Raw genomic sequence first — 21,646 nt, forward strand, 5'->3', positions numbered from 1 at the left:
ATGCTGTTAACAGGGGTTCGTATTCAGTTGGCTCAAAGTTCTCCCCTGGATTCTATTCCTGACTCTTCTTACTCAAGACCAAAGGGTGCGTCTGCTGGGTTTACCAGAAGTCTGGGGGAAAACACACCGCTCACTCTTAGGGGTGCTGGGGTGAGAGGGAGCTCCTGCAGACCATTCTTCTCAGTCCTGCTTCTGTTCCTGTCCCCTCTCTGGGCCCCGAGCAGCCTTGTTAACACTTTTCTTTCTTAAATATTGCCTGTGCAGGGGAGTCTAACATTCCAGACACACCGCAGGCCTGTTTGGGAATGGCGGCCCCGGGGAGCGTGCCCCTGGCCCTTGTAACAGCTGAGGTGTGTTTGTGTTCGTCCTGCGAGGGCTCCTGGGCTCTCAGCCCGTCTAGTGCACGGCTGGGGCACAGCCATGGCAGAGGGGTCACCTCTCAGTTTGGGGGAATTGTCCCGTTTCTTTACACTGTGTTTGCTGGGGGCTGGTGTGTTCGAGTGGTAGGAGAGCCTCATTTCTCTCACTTGGTTCTAGTTCATAGGCGATAAAGCTGTAGCAAGTGAAACTTCTGTGATTTTATTCGGATTTTTAGATAATACCCACCCAGTGTAACATTTGCATTACTGAGTAGTGGGTACATTATATCCCGTAGTGCATGGGACACACTCAGCACACGTCAGCCTTTGCCACGAACAGCTTCAGTCACTAAGCGTCTTGCAATTTTTGTGGTTGTCTTTGTCGCCTATTAGTTTTTTCATCCATTTATGTATTTACTTTTTAATTTTAATTGTATTTTTTCCTGTGATTTCTCAATACCAATGCTGTGGAGACATCTCCTGGATGTTTTTAAAAATACATTTTTGGAAGTTTTGGTATCATTATTTCAGTTCAGTAAATTTACTGTGCAGACCAGAACCTGTGTGTGTACATGTGTGCTCCCATGTGCTCCTTGGTGTGTGCTGTGCACACACGTGCTCCCATGTACATGCAGGTGTGCTAGGTGTACATGCACACATGTTGCGTTCGTGTGTGCACTCCGGTGTATGCATGCTGTTTGCTCCTGTGTGCTGCATGAATGTGTATGTACATGTGTGCATGTGCCCTGTGCACTCGTTTGTGTGTGATGTGCGTGCTCCTGCATGTGTGCTATGGGTGCACACATGTGCATGCACGTGCTATGTGCACTTCTGTTTGTGCATGTGAGGTGTGTGCTCCCATGTGTGCTGTGTGCGCTCCTGTGTACATGCACTGTGTGCATGCGTGCACCTGCCCGCAGGCACTGGTCAGCCCTGTCCCTGTCCGCACGCTTCCTCTCCTGAGTGGAAGAAGCAGCAGCCGGGCGGCTTGCCTGAGATAAGTAGGGGAGTAGGAAGGAGGTGAGGCCGACCTCCTCTTTCCCATCCTGTGACTTTCCACAAGAATGTACACGTCAGTAAGAAAAACAAAATTCGAGCAGTGAAAGTCAGCTCAAACGTAACTCATTCTCTTTGCTTTTGTTGTTTCTTCCCAGGGGTAAAACAAACCAACAACAAAGCACTAAACACTCCTTCTTCCTCTGCAATGTTTCCTCAAGTGCTGAGGTATCTCATTTCCCCATTGTCGGGTTTCAGTCAAGTTGGGCTGGGAAGGTGTGAGAGATGAGGAGAAGTGGGGTCCCTGGTAATGCTGTGAGCCAGACCACGGGGTGGGGGTGGGGCATCAGGAGAGGCCGTCAGGGTCAGGTGACGAAGCCTCCCCTGCGCAGGTGGGGCCCCCCCGACTTGCGTCTGTGCCCCTCAAAGAAAACCTGGCTCAGTCACTGACCAGTTGAATTGAGTTTGTTGGTGTTTTGTAACAGTTGAGGGCCAGTTATGAAAACAGAAACCAGGCGGTGAATTTCATTCAGGGAATTGGTTAAACAGGTATTATCAGAGGACTGGCAAGGCAAAAAGGACCGGGGGATGGCAACGGCAGGGAGCAGATAGCACCCAGGGCTGCCGACAGGAACGGTTGACTCCACCCATCCTCTGCCTCCCGATGCCCCGTCTCCCACCCATGGGTCCAAAAAGGGAGGCAGCTACAACCTCGGATCTCTGCCACCTTCGAGAACATTTGTGCATCTGCGTAACACCTGGTGTTTTTGTTGTGATGGTGTGTATGCGGCTCCATTCGGCCCTCTCCATCCCAAGTAGAGGTGAAAGGAAGATGACGTTTAAGCCACAGAGGCTTCAGACAGCTCAAACCTGTGCTTCCTTCTATGTGCCAGTTCCCTGGGGCCAGACAACGAAGTCCTCCAAACTGGGTGGCTTCAGGGAGCATTATTATTTCCCAGAGTTGTTGTCTTCAACCCACGCTGCCTGGGGCAGCGGGGGCGGCTTGGTCAGGGGCTCACGTGCACACTGGCCAGTTAGTGCCGTGGGAGGGAGGCAGGTCCCTCCACACCTGGACTGCTCCACAGGGGGTCTGAGCAGGTGCTGGCCTCCACCCTGTGACCCTAGGGAGACAGAGACAGAGCCCTGCAATACCTTACAAATTATTTTTGTTGTGGTAAAATATACATAACATTAAATTGACCATTTTAGCCATTTTTAGGGGTGCGATGCAACGGTGGTAAAATGGACACTGTTGTGCGTCCATCACCCGTCTCTAGAACTTGTGCGTCTTCCCCAGCTGACACTCGTGCGCCCATTCAGCAATGACTCCTACCCCACCCCCTCTCCCCCCCTCCTCCCCAAAGCCCCTAGTAACCTCTGCTCTACCTTGTGTTTTCTGTCTCTGTCAACGTCTTTGACGGCCTCACTTCAGACGTCACACCTGTCATTTCTGCTCCATCCTGTGGTTACTCAGCAGCGCCCTGCGGGTGGGAGGGGACTGTGCAGGTGTGAATGTCAGGAGGCAGGAACTATTGATTTTATTATTTGTGATCAGACTAATTGGTTTCTGTCTTGCTTTTATTTTTTTAAAAGATTTTACTTATTTATTTTTAGAGAGAGGGGAAGGGAGGGAGAGAGAGAGGGAGAGAAACATCAATGTGTGGCTGCCTCTCACGCAGCCCCTACTGGGGACCTGGCCCGCAACCCAGGCATGTGCCCTGACTGGGAATGGAACCTGTGACCCTTCGGTTTGCAGTCCGGTGCTCAATCCACTGAGCCGCACCAGCTTGTTTTTAAAATTCAGTTGAGCATAAACATCTGCCTATGCTATTTAGACCTCTTCCAACATACATTGATGACAGCAGAAGGTACCTACCGCAGGGGCCGCATTCAGGTTTTCACATCACAGATAGGTCTGTGGCGAACACCTTGGCACCTCTGTCTCTTTCCTTCGGGTAGCTTCTTAGAAGAAGCGAGAGTGGTCAAAAGTGTGAACATTTCAAAGACTTTGACATGTTTTGCCAAATACCCCTGGGAACTGTGCCTATTGGCACTACCCCGGCAGGGTGTTCGGGCCACCCTCGCACCACACACTGGCCCCAGGGAGGCCTATCCCCTCAGACACAGTTTCCAATCACATTTGTGATTTTGTTCGGAATATAAAGTAATATGTATGCATTTAAAAATTGAAACATGAAGAAAAGCATTACCCAGTGACTTCACCCTGTTAATAATTGGGTATATATCACTTCTGTTCTTTGGTGAATATTTGTACCTATGTTTGTGAGTGAACATGTACATTTTTAGGTAAAAAATGAAGAACAGAGGAAATTTTATGTGAGTCAAATAAATATGAGTCAAATAATATTTCTGCATAATTGGGATCAAATTCTATATACAGACTTATATTCTGGTATTTCTTCACATAATAACTTATAAAGAGCATTTTCCCTATCCTTTTTTAAAATGATATTTCACTGTTTATGCTATTACACTTGTCCTGATTTTTGCCCCGTTGCCCTACTCTGCCCAGCACCACCCACCCCCACTCCCTCAGGCAGTCCCCTCACCGTTGTTCACATCCATGGGACATGCACATAGGTTCTTTGGCTGCTCCATTTCCTGTACTGTATTTTACATCCCCATGGCTATTCTGTAACTACCTATTTGTACTACTTAATCCCCTCTCTTGTTCACCCATGCCCCACACCACCTTCCTGTCTGGCAGCCATCAAAACCCTCTCTGTATCCAGTGTTTTGAACTCTGCATCTTACAGATTGCTTACCTCCATTTTGTTTAGCTCTTTTTCTGAAGTTTTGATCTGTTCTTTCATTTGGGCCATGTTTCTTTGTCTCCTCATTTTGGCAGCTTCCCTGTGTTTGTTTCTATGTATTAGGTAGAGCTGCTTTGACTCTGTGTCTGGTAGTGTGGCCTAATGTAGTAGGTGTCCTGTAGGGTCCAGTGACACAGCCTCCCCTATCCCCCAAGCTGAGTACTCGAGGTGAGCCCACCATGTGGGCTGAGTACACTCTCCTCTTATAGCCTTTGTTGCTGTTGGCACATCCAAGGTCAGCCACTGCCTGTACTCTGTCTGGGGTCACACAGCATGAGCTAGAAAGTGGTCAGCAGGTGGCTGCTACTTGTGCTGGGCTTGGAGGTGCCCAGGTGGGGTCAAGCTGTGAACTTGTGAGGCCAGACCTGGGGAAACTTAGTGAGAGGCAAGGGGCTCGCTAAAGTCCGTTGCTGCTTGTTTGAGAGAATTTAGGAAAATCTGAAGCATGGGACAAGACAACCATTCGTATGGAAAAGCCACTGGAAACAGCCTGGGTGGGCCTGAAAGTTGGGGGGACAGGGCCTCAGGGAATCACCAGGGTGGGGCCAACAGTGTGAGCCAGATTGATGGAGTCTCAGATATGGTGCCAGCTGCCAGCTCTGTGGCTTGTGGAGCAGGGGGAGGGCTCAGAAAAGCAACAGTGGCCTCTGCCAGCCCTTCTGTCCTGGAGAAAGCTGCCCCCTCATCCCTTGCCTTGACGCTGGACAATTCAGTTCCACCCCATACATCTCTGATTCCTTTCAATCTGCCTCCTCTGCAGTGGAGCTCAGAGGGAGTGAGTCTGAGTAAGTCTGTGCAAAGGCCCTTTGAGAGGAACTGCCTGGGACTCCAGAAGTTTCTGTCTTCCACAGCCTCAATCCCCACTGGATATTTACAGCCAGAAGTTATGGATACCTATCTTTCTGGCACTAGAACTCTGAGCTGGTGAGTGTGGTGTAGTGCTGGGACCCCTTGCTCCTCAGATACCCTTCCTGGTTTTTATCTGCTACACGTGGGTGTGGGACCAGCCTGTTCCACACTGTGGAACATGTGGTTTCTTCTTTAATTTCATAGTTGTATGACTTCCACTCAGCTTGATTTCTGATGGTTCTGAATGACGGTTGTTCAATAGTTTAGTTGTAATTTTGATGCGGTTGTGGGAGGAGGTGAGCTCTGTTTACGTACGCTGCCATCTTGACCGGAAGTCTCAATCTCCCTATCCTTAAACATCATCACTGTTGTTGGATAGTTAGGGAATTTCCAGTTTTGCTATTACATTTTTTGAATTTATAATATTATTAAAATAGTAAATGAAGTGCAGTGAACCTCCCTGTAGTTCAGTCTTTGGCATGTCTGTGGATATTTCTAGAAACAGAAGGGAAGAGACAAGTTAGGAGCATCACCTCCAGAAGGCATGTGCCTCTATCACCAGCAGGAACCGCCCTTGAAAACAAAGAGCTGTGTCAGTGTGGTGAAGCCACATTGGTAGTCCTGAGTGGATTCTTGTTATTTTAATTTGAACCCATCTAATCACTGATGTGGTTGAATATTTCTATGACCCCGATCGTCTCTAGACCTTAAGGCTATTAGCCCTTTGCAGTCATGTAGGTTGTACCATGTATCTTTATGTTTTTCTGATATACAGAGGTTTTTTCTTGTTCGTAGTCAAATCTACCTTCTGTACAACTTTGTTTTGCTTTCATGCTTAGAGACGTCGTCCTCATCCTATGACAGGTAACATATCCACAGGTATCTCTAATTTTTATAGTATTATTTACATTTAAGTCTTTACAATGCATGAGGAGGCCTGATCTAATTTTTCCTCCCAATCATCAGTTTTTCTGGTACCATTTGTTATGCAGCGAGTCCCTTTCCCGTGGGTTTACAGCCCAGGGCCATCTGTTTGCATGGCTCTGGACACCTCTCACCCTGTACCTGAGCCCCGAGCTCCAGGGCTCTCCGTCACCTGCGCACCACACTGCGGCCGCACTGCTCCCCTGGGGCCCTTGGTTGTCGGTCCAAACCAGATGTTCAGCTCCTGAGAGTAGGCGCTCCGGGGAGAAGAGGGAGTGAGTGGAAAAGTGAGCACAGGGGATAAAGTGGGATGTTCTCTGTGGCAGTTTCCACTGTCAGAGCTTAGCACCTGGGAGGCATCTAAAAATGGAGTGTTACAGTTCTTTTCCTTTTTGGCATCATTTAGAAACCTAGAGCTGGCTAAATCTGGAGTTCTATTAAAGTAATTCCAGGAATCAGTATGCCTTCTGTCATTCGATTTTTAATATGCTTTTACTTATCTGTATTTTAATGATGTTATCGAATATGTGCCATTTCAAATAAATGCTCCCACAATGTCCTGGAAAGTGGACGAGGCATAAGTAATAATGCAAAGAAGAATACCATTCATCGTGGCAGTTGGTTGTGCTAATTTTCCAACCATTAAAGGAGATTAAAAAACAAGAAAGCTGAACCGAAATTCTTTATTTTGCAGGGACGTGGTTCATAAAGTATTTTAAATATTTTACGTTCCTTAAAAAAGTTCTTTTTTCTGACTATAGACTGGCTTTTTTCCCTCTAAGATTTTAAAATTCAGTATGTAGTTTTGTCGTCTTTAAACAGTTCCTTCTGTGCTGTGGCACCGGAACAGTCGGAACATAGGAGCCTTCATGGGGTCTCCAGGCGTGTCTTTGGGCATCCGGTGTTGTCACCTCCCACTCCTCTGCCCTTAGGCATTTGGCAGTCTCCACAGGGGCTTCTGGGACCCTGGCTCCGGGGTCAGCTGTGAAGTATTTTAAATTTAAAGTTCCTGACTCAGTATAATTGGGTGGGACCCAACAGTGTATATTTAATAAGTTCCCAAGTAATTATTTTTATGCACTTCAAGTTTGAGAGTCACTGGTAAAGTAGCAAAGTTAGTACACAATTATGATGGTCATTTTCTCCATCACTGATAACCTAGAAAACTGAAAATGAAAACCAATCTTTATCATAATTCTCTTGGTGTTTGCTCAGCATGTAAAGATAGTGCCCTCTTGTGGCTCCTTGCTGTAAGTGCACATATTTTACAGTATTTTACAACCATGACTTTTTATTGCTTGGTATTTGAGCTTAAAAGCAGGATGACGATATTAATACTTTCAACACTAATACTTTTTCAGGTTAAAACTTCTCAGATGCAATGTACAAACAATCTATGGTGGCTTTCACTTTGCTGTAATCGGGGAAATACAGTAATTTGGGAGGACCGCCCCCTAACAGAGCCCCTGATAGCAGATAGAGATCCATTAGGTAACCACCCAGGATGCTACTCTGTCTAATCATCGTGAAGGAAAGTAACTACTGTTGCCTCCTCCCAGGAGCGCATGTGATTTAGTCTTTCAAGTGACTTTTCAGAGTTTTATGCTTTTACACGGGCAGCTGAGGGATGAGACATGCTGCTGCCCACGGGCTTGGACATCGGCTGTTACTGATTTCCGTGCTCCGGGAGGCGTTAGCTGCTGAACCCTGGGTGTGTGCTTCATCTTCCCTCATCCTGGGGCAGTGCCTTGGCCCCGGTGCTCTCTAACCTCGAAACCTCTCAAGGACTAAGACACGCCTAGAAAGGCTCTGGAGTCCAGACCCGAAACCGTTCAGGGCAGCGCGTCGTGATTCTTTACATGGCGAGGGATTTCGAGGTCAAAAGTTTTGAGAGACTTTCCATGTTGCACCTGTGAGCCAAAGATTGGTTTAGAAAGCTGGAATGCTGTCCTGAAACACAGTGCAGTTGTCCACCCGCCCCCAACCCCTCGTTTCGTCCACCTGTGTCCAGCAAGTGGGAGGAGCCTCAAGCCCGAGTGCGAGTGCGAGCCGGCCCTCAGGACTGGCACCGTGAGCTGCGTGGTCGGCCCCGCACCAGGGAGCTGCGTCCACCAGGGTGCCGTTCACGGCACCGACACCCTGCGTCTGTGTGTGCGTTGCGGTGGTTCTTCTGGAAGATGCAGCGCAGGGTGTCATTCTGACATGCGCCGTGTATTACGTACGGCCAACCCCTAGGGGTGAACAGGAGCCGCCTTGAGGAAGGGGCCTGTTGGCACATTCCTGGGGAGGCTCTGTGTGGGGACCCTGCCTGTGCTTTGCTCTGGGCCACACCTGGACCTCCAGGGTCTGGTTTCCTACCTACAATGCTGCTCTACTCTGTGGGCACCAGTGGGGGGCAGGGGGAGGGCTGTGGGCCGGCCGCCACCTGCTCCGTGGCCTTGTTGTCGGTTAACTCCACTGCTCTCGGGGTGTGAGTCCCCTTATGACGGGCTGCTTGGGGACCGACAGTAGGAGGGGAAGTTAGGGGTGTGTCTGGGAAGAAGACTCACCACTGAGATCCCCCCCTTGGCAGGATGCGAGGCCCGTCAGCCCCCTGCGAGCACCAGGGTCCGGCCTGGTGACCGAGGTGCCCTTCCCTCTTCCCTGGGAGCAGCGTCACCCAGAGAGATGTGCTGGGGCAGAGTTTCCAGGGGCTCTGTCATTGGTTTATACGTATGTGTTGTTTCCCCGCTGCTTTTTGTTACGGAAACTTCTAAACATGAGCATGAGTAGAATGTAAACCCCCCATGCACCGGTCACCCATCCGTCACCCCATTTCGCTTCGGTGGCAGTCCCGCCCTGCCTCCTGTGTGCCCGGCATTTAGGCAAGAGGCAGTGTCATCTGTAAGCTGTGACTTTGGGTCCCTGAGCCTCAGTTTTCACTTACAACATTGGGATGACGGCTGGTGATGACCCCATGCAGTCCGCTGTTCCTAAGTGTCAGTGGGGCTTTCCCGAATGTGGCCTGGGACCCTCGTTTCTCACGGGGGCCCCGCTGCACCGCTGTGCCCAGGAAAGCCACTTCCTTAATGAGGCGGCTGGAGCAGGACAGGGTGGGGGCCTTCTGCCAAGCAGCCCGCCTCTGAGGGACCTGGAGGGACACCCTTCTCTGAGCATTCCCTCCCAGCAGTTACAGGAATTTATTTAGAAATGTTAACAAAAGTAAGTATTTACTGCTGTTTAAGGAAGCCTCTGGTAAGAAACAACTGAGGAATAGAAGAGAAGAAAAAGGGAAATAAACGGTGAAGCGGGCAGAGCCTCATGGGCAGAGCTCTGGAGGAGACCCCGCCCCACACCCAAGGAGCAAGGACTCGGGGCCAACTAGTACCCACCAGCCAGACCTGTCTCCCTGCCTGTTTTTGTACATTCTGTAAGTGGAGAATGGGTTTCACATTTTTAAATGTCCAAAAAGTGAAAAGAATATTTGTGACACATGAAAAATTACATGAAATGCAAATTTCAATGTCCCAAAGTTTTATCAGCATACAGACACACCACCCTTTAATATTGTCTATGACTGCTGTCACAGGGCAGTTAAGAACTTGGGACAGTGCTTACTATTGACCTTCATAGAAGGGGTGCACCCACCCCACAGGCCCAAGGGTGCAGTAGCCAGCAGGGGGCAGCAGAGAGCTGTTTCCCGTCCAGTTGGGAGCCAGGCCTTCCCTGGACCTCAGGTGGGGTATTCAGAAATGAGGCAGAGGAGGTGCTAAGCTGAGGTTTAAGGTGGAGGTACAGCTGGAGGTGGAAGCGCCAGGGCAGTTAGCAGGAGAGGAAGTGGGGGTGAGTAGGAGTAAGTAAGCAAGGCCCAGGGTGAGTAGGGCAGTAAGAAGCTCTTCTGCTGTTGAAGCAGAAAAGACAAGGTGTGCAGAGGGTGGGAAGCAGGCCACAGAGGGGAGCCCAGGAGGGGTGTGGAGGCCCCGGATTGCCACGCAGGGCTCGGACCCGTGCAGGGATAGCATCACACCTGGGGGGGACAGCTGTGCCTCTGGTGGCTGTGCCTCAGGGACGCTGTTGTAGCAAACAGTCCAGGGTCACCGATGATGATACTGATGATGGTGGGGGCAGAGCAGCCACAGGGCACTGTGACACAGCCCGACCAGACCACGGCAGGGCTCAGGGCCGGGACGCACTGTGCCTTGGGTTCTGCGTTGTGGCCCGGGGCAGGCTGGATAAACAATGTCGCTTTTTTTCCCTCTTTTCCTCTGCTGTCACGCCCGCCAGGATGCAGCAGGGATGGCTGGCTGTCTGTTTGCCTCTGGCCGAGACCTTCTCTTCCCACTGCAGAGGCGGCTTCACCACTGCAAGCTGGCTTTGCCAGTGTCGCTCTGTCTCGGGGAGCATGTGTCACGGGGCGGAGGGCACACAGCCTTCTTTTAGAATCTAAGGGTTACTGCCAGGAACCCCAGAAAGATGTGCCTGGGCAGGTAGGCTCAGAATCTGAGATGGTGGCCTGGCCTGGCCGGTCCCCGAGCCCCGCCCAGTTGAGGACCCTGGGGCTGCACAGGTCAGAGTCTGCTGGCAGGCCCGGAGTCGGCTTAGTATCAGATGCTGTCAGCCCCCCTTGCAAAGCTGCTGCCTGTTCTGATTCTGTCCCTGCCTCATGGAGAGGACTCGAATATGCGCCTTTCTATGGAGTAGATTAAAACCTCCAGAACAAGGGAAGCAGGAGCTAGAGGGACTTCCTAGAATGGCAGGCCAGGTGGCTCCAGGCTGCAAGTTGGCAGCGTGCGCCCTCTGGGGACGTTGCCCTGAGCAGGGGACTCCGCCTTCTGGCCTCTCGGCTGGACGGGCTGGCCTCCCCCTCTGCACTGGGGCAGGAAAGCTGTGGCCACCCAGCTCTGAACACTTGAAGTTTTATTTTGGGGTCTTAATTCATCATAAATCCCCTCTCCTTGAAACAAAAAGAGCACTATATTAGATGCCTCCTTGTTTAGGAAATTAGCCTCTATGGCTAGAAATAAGTAGATTACATTTTTTAAAGATTAACTTAATCTCCAGAACAAGGAACATTTAAAGGAATATAGTCATTCAGTTATAAAATATTTCCAAAGAACAAAGAGAAGCTTGGGAGCCTGAACTATTTTTCAAATTCTCCAGATTTAGAAAATCGACTCCAACACCAACTTTTAATAAAAGCCGCCATCCCTAGTGCTGAGGGCCTCTCACCGTGTGTGGGGGTGTGTGACAGCTGCTTGGTGGGGCACACTTCATGTAGCATCTCGCTCACCTCTTTAAGTGAATGATGATTTTCAGTAAATTTACAGCTACGCGGCCGTCACCGCGAACTAATTTCACAGCATCGTTGTCAGGGTGGGTAGGATTCCAATATCCTACGTTTTTTTCGGAAGAAGTGATACTAGAAAAATAATCACTTTAATTTATTACTTCCTGTACTTGCATCCTCTAAGTTATATTTTTACTAATACTGACCTTTACTGATATCTCTTGCAGGCAGACAGGAGACAGCGGGAGCAAAGCTCTTGCAATCTTATCAGAAACTGAGGTGAGTTTTGTAGAAAGACAGGCTGTTCTGGGCCCTCGGGCCCTGGAACAGGAAGGGCCCGCTTGAGAAGTGATGGGTCTCTTGACTTGCAGAGGTCACTGCTCTGGAATGTTTTGTTTTGTTTTGTTTTTAAATGATGAAGTGCCTGGAAAAAATTGAAACAGATATTTCCAAGTTCTTATGAAAAGCCTTCTAGAAGCTAGCGTCGTATTTTCTCACTAAATATTTTGTTTCTTAAATTCTCCTGAAGTATCATAAGAAAACAAAATATTATTTTTGATGGCACAGTAAGTGAAATTCTAAACCCGGCCCTTGCTTTTATGAATCATTCGTCTCTCCAGCATCTTGCCCGGCCTGACACGGGGAGACACTGGGGGGATAAACATCGATGGACTTGAATAAGGGCCAGAGCAATGTTAGCTTTACTACCCAGACTTCCGCACACCTCGAGCTCTTGACACAGGCAGTGCACGCACACCTGGGTCCTCCGAATTTACTGAGTGTTACTGGAAGCTCTGCCCTCCCCCAGCAGTTCTTTTTTGGGCCACGATGAGATTTTGCAATCTCAGGACTTCTTCATTTTTTTTCTCCCCCACTTTTTCCTGACTTCTTTTCACACAAGCTTCTACTGGGTTGGCCGAAAAGTCTGTTGAGTTTTTTTCTCAAAATAAAACACACATTCTTCATTTTCACCAATAACTTGGTTGATTTGGATATTTTGAGTATGTCGGCTATCTCCCGCTATTGGCTTCTAGTGGAGAGAGGCCAGGGCTGCTGCTAAACACCTTCCAATGCATGAGACGGCCCCACAGTGAAGGATTATTTGGCCAAAATGTCAACTGTACCAAGAAACTTCACAAACCACTTTTGACACATACGGTCATTCCCAGCACCTTCTCCCTTCACTGCACAAATCCTTTTTCTACATTTCAACCTTTCTTGAAAAAATAAAGCAGAATATGCAGAAAATGTTACGTGTTTTCTTCCATTTTCAATGTTAAAATGATTGTACAAAACTTCACCAATATTGATGTTTGTTTTTTAACACATGCTGATATGACAGCTGTCAATATAATCTAACAAAATTGTTTCTAATGAAGTTAAAGGCAACTAAGCACTACCAGAGCCATCCTACAGAAAAAACCAAACACAGTCTCTGGCCAACCCCAGTAGTTCCTCTCGTGGTCGATTTTTACATCGGCGACATTTCTGGTGCTCCCACCCCCCGTGTGCTTTCCACTGAGAAGACAAGCAAGTCCATATGCAGCACCGTGCGCGTGGTGTCTGGGTTCCAGAGCAGCCAGGCTGCCAGCCGGGCCCTGAGCTCGCCAGCTGTCGCGGAACACTGGCCTGCATGCTGTTTGGTTCCATATTCCGGTCCCGGGACTTCATGCCCTTCACTGAGCAGCCTGCCCAAGGGGCATCCTGCTAAAAAATAAGGAAGTAAAACAAAACGAAACAAAACAAAACACCAAAGGTGGACAACTTGACTTAGAGGATGAGATGAGTTGTGTGATTTGTAAGACACCCTTACCTCATTTGTAACCCATTTCTCATTCCTGTGTTTTTCTTTGGCAGCAAAATTTCCGTGGTTCCTCCCACCCCGCCTCCGCTCAGTGAAAGCTGGTGCAGCAGCAGCCCTGGCAGGGTAATGTGTCCACTCTATCCACTCTGGGGGCTTCCACAGGAAGAAAGGGGGGCCGGGAGGTTGGGCTGAGGACCTTGTGGCAGAGGGAGTCCCCTATGGCTGGAGCCGTCTCAAGCAAGGCAGAGAATGAGGGGCCGCTCAGGGGTTGGAAAGTGTGTGGCTCTGCCCAGTGTCTGTGCTGCCGTCACTGGGCTTTGGGGACTCCAGGACCATCTGCACTGACAATGGACTCATCTTCTGTCTGCACCCCATGTCCTCACCTGCACCCCACATCCTCACCTGCACTCTATCCCCATCTCTTCCCTCTGTGGGCACTGCGCCCATGCGTGTGGGCTCTGCTGGGCTTGGATCCTGCAAAGGACCCAAGGTCTCTGAGAGTGGGATGCCTCTGGAGATGCAGGTGTGTCTTCTGATTGTTTGCAGGTGTGGGTGTAGGCCAGGACCGTGTCTGTCCAAAGAAACTAGCCATGTGGTTTGGGGGGGTGTTCCCTGGGTTCCCACCTCGGAGGTGGGACTGGTTCCACTCACCTGGCTTCCCCTCCATGACTGGTGTGAGGAACGAAAGGAATGATGCCTCTGCTGGTGCTTGCAAACTAAACTGCCGTGGAGACGTGTGGCCTTGATTATTTTCATTACTATGAGCATTCTGTGAGTGCAAGGGGGTGACTGCACATATAGAAGGACACGTGCCTCTGCTGGCGAGAGAAAATATGCCTTCAAAATCCTGCTGCACTTGCTCCTTGAGATTTTAAATTCAAAGCAATTTGAGCACCCGTGTGTTCAGGACATATTTGCCGGATGGACGGATGGACAAATGAATGCATGAACGGACAAATGGATGAATGAGTGGATGGACAGATGTATGTATGTATGGATGGACGGCTGGACAGATGGATGGATGGATGAGGCTTGCAGAGGAAAGTGATCTTCTTTCTGTTATTCTCTCTCCTGCTTTGGGAGGCAGAACTAACCCGTGGCTCCAGGCCGGTCACCTTGTGCTGGTACCACAGTCAGCCCTGGGACACCTGCATTCTGCGTGGCCGTGGGGTGAGGGTAAAGAAGCAGGTTGCTTGGGGACACTCTTTAAGACAACGAAATGTCAGCCAGTATTTCTCAGAGCTCGTTATTTCCTTGTCGACAGCCCCTTGATGAAGCTCCTCCCTTTAATACAGTGTCAAAGCTCAGAGGAGAAAAGCTGAGTCAGGAGGACACCAGCCCCTTGAGAGGGCAGAGCCCTCCCCACTCCAGACATGCGCACACCCCTCCCCGCACGCACCCCGAGCACCCACGCCCAGACGCACCCACACACATACCCCTGCACCTGCCTGCAGTGTTGGGGGGATGGCATCCTGGAGGCCGCTTGGGGTGGACACGGGTCGTCCCCCATAACTCTCATTCTCTCTCCTCCTGTCTCTGTTTTAGTTACAGGAACTCAGTCAGCTTAAAGGATTTAATAAGTCCGTGGAAAATTTGTTTCTGTCTGTTACCACCCACATGAAAAGTAAGTGGACGCTTCCACCCGTGTTCTTCCCAGCTCCACCCGGGGTGGTCAAGCCCACGGGCCAAGGCTGTGACAAGGCCCCTCTCCCTGTCTCCGGCTTCTGGGGACAGCCACAGCCGCCCGGCCCCCCACCCCTCCACCCACAGAGTAGGCCTCTGGGGCCCTGGGGAAGAGGAGACCCCCTTCAGTTCGCTAGGCTGGCTCCATTTTCCCCTGCTCCTGCGCACACCTGCCCCAGTCAGTGCATCAGGGCACGGAGCTCACAGCCAGCATGGGCCCACGCCCGAGCTTCTCCCAGGGACCCACGTGAAACCGGAGAGATGCGATGCCAGTGCATCCCAGACCAGTACCTCTCAGGCCGGGCGGGGCCCTGTTGCTGTCGTTTGCCTGAAATTACTTGCCAGGTCTCCTGTTCTCTTTGGTAAATTTATTTCCTTCAATGAGCAGTAATCACGCTCATTGCAAGGAACCCAGAACTGCTGCTTATAAATCTTGTTCGTTCAACATTCTTTCTGCTCAGCTATTTCTTCCTGTTTATCTTAAAACTCAAGTCCATGAACAGGCCCGGCCTTGGGGCTCCCGAGGTGAGCAGAGCAGCCCAGGCACCTGGAGAAGCTCTTAGCGGGAGCGGGGTCTTGGGCGTCTGTTCTCTCTCGCTGCTTCTGTGTGGCTTCCATTCATCTGTCGTCTCTGCAGTGGCTTGTGAGTGGTCTCGGTGCTGTTCTTGGCCTGGGACAGCCTTATCATTTGATTTGAATTAGTCCTCAGTGTTTCCCATGAAGCTGTTTCATGGAGCTGTTTCACGAAGCCAATCCAAGTAAAAGCTGCCTTTCAGATGAGCAGAGAGGTAACTGTGTCCTGTGACAGTCTGTCCCCCTCTGCTCAGAACGGGGAGCAGCCGAATTTCATGGCCTGTTGGCTTTAAGGGCTCAGAGGTTTAAAGTCACCCCGTTGCTCGGCTGGGCCCTGAGATACGGTTTCCAACTATGGCAGCTGCTGGCGCTCGGCAGCCAGCTCCTCTCCCCTGACACCAAAGCCGACTTCTCTGCAGCACCTTCTAGAGGCACAGCCTCTCCCCACACAGCACCCCCTGCAGGGGGAGCTCAGGAGACCGAAGGGCTCTGGGGCTCTGGGGCTCTGGGGCCGCACTGTCCGGCACAGTGGCCCCAAGCACAGGAGGCTCGTGAAAGTGGCCTGCCTGCATGAAAAGTAAAACGCACACCAGATTCTGGAAACTTAGTATTAAAAACTTAGTTTAAAATTCCATTAATAACTTTAAGATCAATTATATATTTTAGCAATATGCGCATATATTTCATTAAATGAAATATAATATTAAAAATTATCTTACCTTTTCCCATTTCCTTCTTTAAATGCTGCCCCAAGAACATTTGAATGACATGAGCCGAATCATTGTGGGCAGCACAGCTCCAAAGACAGTTCAAGGTCGCCGTTCGAGAGCGACAGGGCCTCGTGGGAAAAGGCAGGCGGTGCTGGGGCGGGACTCGCCCTGAGGTGGCTCTGTCACTGCGGGCATTCGTCCACCTTCATTCAGACCGCTGTTACACGGCAAAACCGGCCCAACCTAAGGTCTTCTTCTCAGGCGTCGCTTACTGAAATAGTTACAAGGATACCTCTCTTCAAAAAGTCAAAATAAGTTGTAGTGCGTTGTGAAATCTTCGTGAGGAGCCCCTAAAAACCTGGCTGCTTGGTTAGGCCGCCTTCCCTGTGTTTGGGCAATTGTACCCTTGACGCACGGCCCAGGTGCAAGGTGGGCTGGCCTGGAGGGTCCTCCTGTGACTCCCACCCTGAGGGTGGCCCTCAGCCCACAGAGGCGGTGGTCCACAGTCGCCTTTTGGGAATCCAGCTCCTCTGCCCCGGCAGACCGCAGTGGCCCCGAGTCCAGCACGCAGCGCCTGGGGACTCCTGGGTTTGTCTGCTCCCCCCAGGGCCCGGAGCTCGGTGTTGGGTACTCACCGCCCTCCCCCCTGCAATTGCTTGTGCTCATGGGCTCTCTTTGTGTGGTTGAGGGGCTCCCCAAGGAGGGACCCTCGGTCTCGGCAAAGCTGCGTGTGCCCACCTGTCACCCTTGTACTTGTCTTCTAGATCTCTCCAAGTCCCAGAACGACGTGACCTCCGACAAGCAGCTCCTGAGCACGAGCCCCGTGCAGGGTGCGGGCCGGACGGAGAGAAGGAGCCAGTCTGACACGGCCATCAATGTCACCACCAGGGTATTCCCCAGGGCCACCAGGCCGTCTCGAAACTGCTCTCTAGCCTATTTCCTCTAGAGACTTATCTTTCTTTTCCTTTTACAAGACAACATTAAGCAGTCTGAAAGATACCATTGTAGAGCCCTCTCTGTGCAGAGGCCAAGTGAAGGTGAGAATCCAAGGTCAGTTCAGAAAACAGCTCAGAACAGGGGAAGGCTCCAGCCGAATTCTGAGCCCTGGGGCTTCCTCATGTCCCCGGAGCTCCCGGCTGGCCTCAGGGCCACAGCCATGCAAAGGGCCCCCGCAGGGCTGAGACTGCCCGGCTGTGCCAGGGTCAGCAGATCCCTCCCTGAGAGTCCAAAGGAGTCCTCCTTCCTGCTTCCAACATCCTCTTCGAAAGACCCGTCCTGGTCTCAGTCAAGGCTGAAACCTAGTGCTGTGTGATCGGTCGCAGCCACGAGGGTGACTCTCTCCCGGTCTCTAAACCACAGGAGAGGTGTCACCTAGGAAGGGCTTTTGGAGAGAGAATTGCTCTGGCTTTCCACTGGGGTTCCCAAGCCTGAGACACTTTAGATCAGAAACCCCAGGTGCTAGTCTAGTGGAGGTGACCTGGCAGGTGCCACCAGCTCATTGTTGACAGGGCTGACATTACTGCATTGGTTGGTGGACGGGTCCCCCTTCTCTGCAACTCCATCTGAGAGGTCCGCAGACAGACTGCTTTTGGAAAAGGGCAGAGGTTAGCCTCCCTCTCCTGCGGGGTCTTACACACACACACACACACCACACACACACACACACACACACACACGCTCCGGATTTCCAATCCTGCCCTCCTCAGCTCCCCTCCACCCTGGGCAGGGCCCGCGAGCTCCTGAGCCTCAGGCTGCCCCCTGTCCTGGCAGGGCACCGGCTTCTTGTAAGGACCCTCGAGATAATATGGAATCTGAATTGCTACCTAAGTTACCCAAATAGAGGGTCTAAATGGCCAGTGTTTGTTCTTCTGCACCAGACTCTGAACTAACAGCTTTACCCGGACTATCTCATTTTATCCTCACACCACCCCATGGGGCAGGTGTTTGGCTCCACGTTCCCTTCTGTTACATTTAGGGAAACTGAGGCTTGGAGAGATTATGTCACATGACCCTGATTATGTAACCACAAAGTGGTGGGCAGCTTTGGTTTGGAGGATGGACTTCCGGGTGTTTTGAGTCACTGGGGAGCGGGACAGCAGACTCCGGATCAGTTGACCTGGGGTGGGCGTGAGACGCAGAATCTCCGAGGCTTCTCTAAGGAGCTCAGGTGCTGCTGGCCGTTGGACCTCACCGTAGGCGCAGGTTCTGGAGAGTGGACATGCATGCAGAAGGCCTTTGCAACCTCAAAGGGCAGACAAGCGTGCTCTTGTCGGCCTGCCAGGGCATGGTCAGCCCCGTCCGGCGGCCGTCCCCCCTCAGCAGAAAGGAGAGGTTACTGTGCGTTCTGGGGGCGACAGCGTCGATCGTGCCATGCTTACCACACGTCAGTCTTGCAAGAACCCCAAGAAAGATAGCGTTCCTCCCGTGATGCAGATCAAGGACCTGAGTGTTAGTGACAGCTGAACCAGCTTGTCTAACGTCACATAGCTCCTAAAGGCGGGGCCAGGAGCAGACTCAGGTCTGTGTGATTCCAGGTTCCAAACTCTTCACGTCTACAGGGAGGGCACAGGAGGTGCTGCTGAAGAGAAGGGTCCAGAAAGGTGGTTCTGGACACACACATGGTTCTCTCCCTTGTCTGGGCTGGACAGAGCCTCCGAAGCTAACACAAGGGTCAAGGGCGTACGAGACCATGTTCCCAGGTTTAAAACAGCCCTGTGAGGTCTGTGCTATTAGTGTCCCATCAAAGATGAGGACCCAGGGCAGGGAGACGGCCGAGGTTGTACTGTGGTAGGAAGGGGCAGGGCCAGGTAGAGCCCACTACAGGGGCCACACCTGTAGCATCTGCCAGGAGAGGCGCCAGCAAAGTTTGGGCACCTGCCTGTTTCCCAGTTCTAACGTCATTGCGACATGATGGAATGTCCCGAGCATCCCCACGCTTCGCTTTTGGCTTTGGGAAGCAGACATAACCCAGCCTGCTGCATGTGCACCTGGAACGAGCCTGCTGGGCACTTACAAGGTCATCCGATAGGACTAGGGAGCTCAAGGGCAGCGGGGAGGAGGGGCAAGAGAGGCCACGGCTGCAGAGGCCCCGCTCTGTCCTGTGAGCACCCACGCCACTGCCACGCACTTGGCTGGCCATGCTCACAACTTCTTGCAGGCATCTCTGTCCCCACCTACTTGAGGATATGGCTGTTTTAAGGAGCAATTTCGCCGATGTTTATGAAGGGCTTGGCAGTCATGGCGTGATTTACGCGTGCTGAGTAATTCCTGGGTTGAAATATGAAGAGTACATCTCTAAATAGGACGTCGGTCAGACTGCAGTGACACCCGCCCTGGCCGGCGAGCCCACGGAAACGGGGCTCACGTTTTGCCGGAATGCCACGGCGCTTCCTGCCTGCCTTGAGCACACGGCGCCGTGACCTTTGGGTGGAGGGGATGTCGGTGCCCGCTTTGCAGGTGCTGACAAGGAGGCACAGAAATAGTAGCTGATTTTCTTAAACTCCAGGATGTTAACTGAGAAAACAGCTCAGGATCTCGCCTGTGTCACTTAAATTCGAGCTGTGTGTTCTGAAAATGAAGTGGCTGGGCCAGGGTCCTTCAAGAAACGGATTCTTCCTACCTGTCCTTCGAGGTTTCGTGTGCATTCCAGGGGATTTTCCTGTACCTCCTATTGATTTGTATGGGCCATAAAAACATACGCTCATTAACCAGGAAGGAACAAAAAAAAATCTGTTAGGAGGGGCTCTGTCTGGGAAGAGGGACTGAGGACAGAGATGGAGTGGACTTTATTTCATTGTATGCACAGTTGTGTTATGTGATGTTTTATCACCAACACCTGAAATTAAACCCCCTCCCCCAACCCCTCCCCCTAGCCCCAGGGACTGGTGCTCCCTGCACATCGCCACCTGCTGGCCACGCCTCAAAGGCTGAGCAGCTGGAGAAGGGACCCAGCAGCTTTAGGTTTCAACTGTGAAAGCACCTAGTCCTCAGATCCAAGGAGCATCGAGATCTTTCTGATGTCCCCAGGAGAGGGATTCTACTTTTCAGCTGGAATTTGACTTTGCTCAGAGCACATCTCACTGGCCAAGCCCAGCCTGGGTATTTTTCCGATACTCGAGTGAGTGCTCACGTTAAGCCCTGCACCCAGGACTTGGGTGGTGGGTTTGGATGTGGTCTCTTCAACCAATGTCTGACGGAATTGAGCCCATGTCCTGGGGAGGGAGTGAGGGCAAAAACAATAATTTGGAGGCAATCCTTTTTTTCATTTCTTCTCTAAACCTTTCACTTTGTTTTTTATTCCTGAAAATTAGGACTGTGGTGTGACTGTTGTATTTTCAAGTTCTACTTCTAAGCCAGCAAAAAAAAAAAAGTCGGGATTCAGAAACTTTCTATCTTCAGCTAGAAAGACTTCTCCCCACCTTGCCCACTGTGGTTATTGCTCTGTGCTCGCACTAACAGAACTCCTTAGCCGTGGCCACATGAGGCTACCGAGCCCTCAGAACATGTCCACTACCACCAAGGAGCTGAAGTTATTCATTTTATTTGATGTCATTTAATTGTTTCTGGAATTTAAATAGCCACATATCACTAGTGGCTACCACATGGGAGAGCACAGCTGTGTCCATTACAGAAGGGCCCACTTCTTATAAGAAGTATTTTTGTAAGATTTGGAGATGTATTTTTATTGTCCCCCCTTTTTCTCTGAGCTAAAACTCTGCCTGTTTGGTGAATATGAGATTTCATGTGATTAAATGCCAGGGTCATTATTAAGTCCAAAACATGGACTTCAATTTCTTGAAGACTTTTACTAACCCGTAGGCAACCCACCCCTTTCTGTCCGTGAACATCCCAAAGCTCGACGAGGTCTGCCTGAGGCCCCTCGGGCGTGTGCGTGCTCGTTTGCCTGCCAGAAGGGTACTCCTTGCTCAGCACCCGGGGGGTTTGCGTCCGGCAGTAGATGTCGGCAGCAGGCTGTACTTGCTGACGTCACCACATTGGAACAAGGTCACACTGGGGGTGCAGACTGTATTATTAATTTTGTATTTTCTTTTCCAGAAGGTCAGCGTGCCAGACATCCTCCAATCTTTCAATCAAGAGAGTCCCAAACGCCCTGCTAACCCTGTTTCAAAGCAAGAAAATCTCTTACCCCATCCAACGCCTGCCCCTTTATTCTCAGGAGGCTTGAGACAGGTGAGTCTCCGTCTGATGCCCTTGGCACAGGAGAGGTGGTTGTCGTCCCGAAGTTGAATCGGATTGGTGGGCAAAGATCGGAGGGAGTGCTGTCTTGTGTGGGGCAAAGTGGGGCATGAGCAGAGGGCCTGAAAAGGTTATTTTACTTAGATTGGGAGCTGGGGAAACCCCGCCGTCCTTGGGTGGTGGCCTTTCCTTTTTTAAACATCTTATTGTGCACATTTTTATATATATACAGAGAGTAATTGATAATAGATAATGGTGTCTTTGGACGAGAAGTTTTTCATTTTGATGAAATCAACTTTTTCTTTCATGGTTATTTCTCTGTCTTGGCTACTCACAGACTGGGAAGATATTCTATGTTTTCTTCTAGAAGCGTTATAAAAGTCTGGCTTTTATGCATAGGCCTTTTTTGTGAATGGTATAGGGTACAGACGGAGGTTCATTTTTTTCCTATG

General features: G+C 50.8%; 1 protein-coding gene across 3 annotated transcripts in view; it reads left to right on the plus strand.

The window, feature by feature from the left end:
* SYTL3 (synaptotagmin like 3) overlaps positions 1-21,646 on the plus strand; it is a 71,569-nt gene that overhangs the window by 33,249 nt on the left and 16,674 nt on the right. For 2 of the 3 annotated variants that reach the window (XM_045188943.3, XM_045188942.3), the window contains exons 6-10: positions 11,456-11,507; positions 13,086-13,155; positions 14,578-14,656; positions 16,763-16,887; positions 21,054-21,188. In XM_045188943.3, coding sequence (XP_045044878.2) covers positions 11,456-11,507; positions 13,086-13,155; positions 14,578-14,656; positions 16,763-16,887; positions 21,054-21,188 — 461 coding nt within the window. The remainder of the gene's footprint in view (positions 1-11,455; positions 11,508-13,085; positions 13,156-14,577; positions 14,657-16,762; positions 16,888-21,053; positions 21,189-21,646) is intronic. The other variant, XM_045188944.3, reaches the window with a different exon arrangement.

This window comes from Desmodus rotundus, chromosome 11, assembly GCF_022682495.2.
Source record: "Desmodus rotundus isolate HL8 chromosome 11, HLdesRot8A.1, whole genome shotgun sequence".
NCBI lineage: Eukaryota > Metazoa > Chordata > Mammalia > Chiroptera > Phyllostomidae > Desmodus > Desmodus rotundus.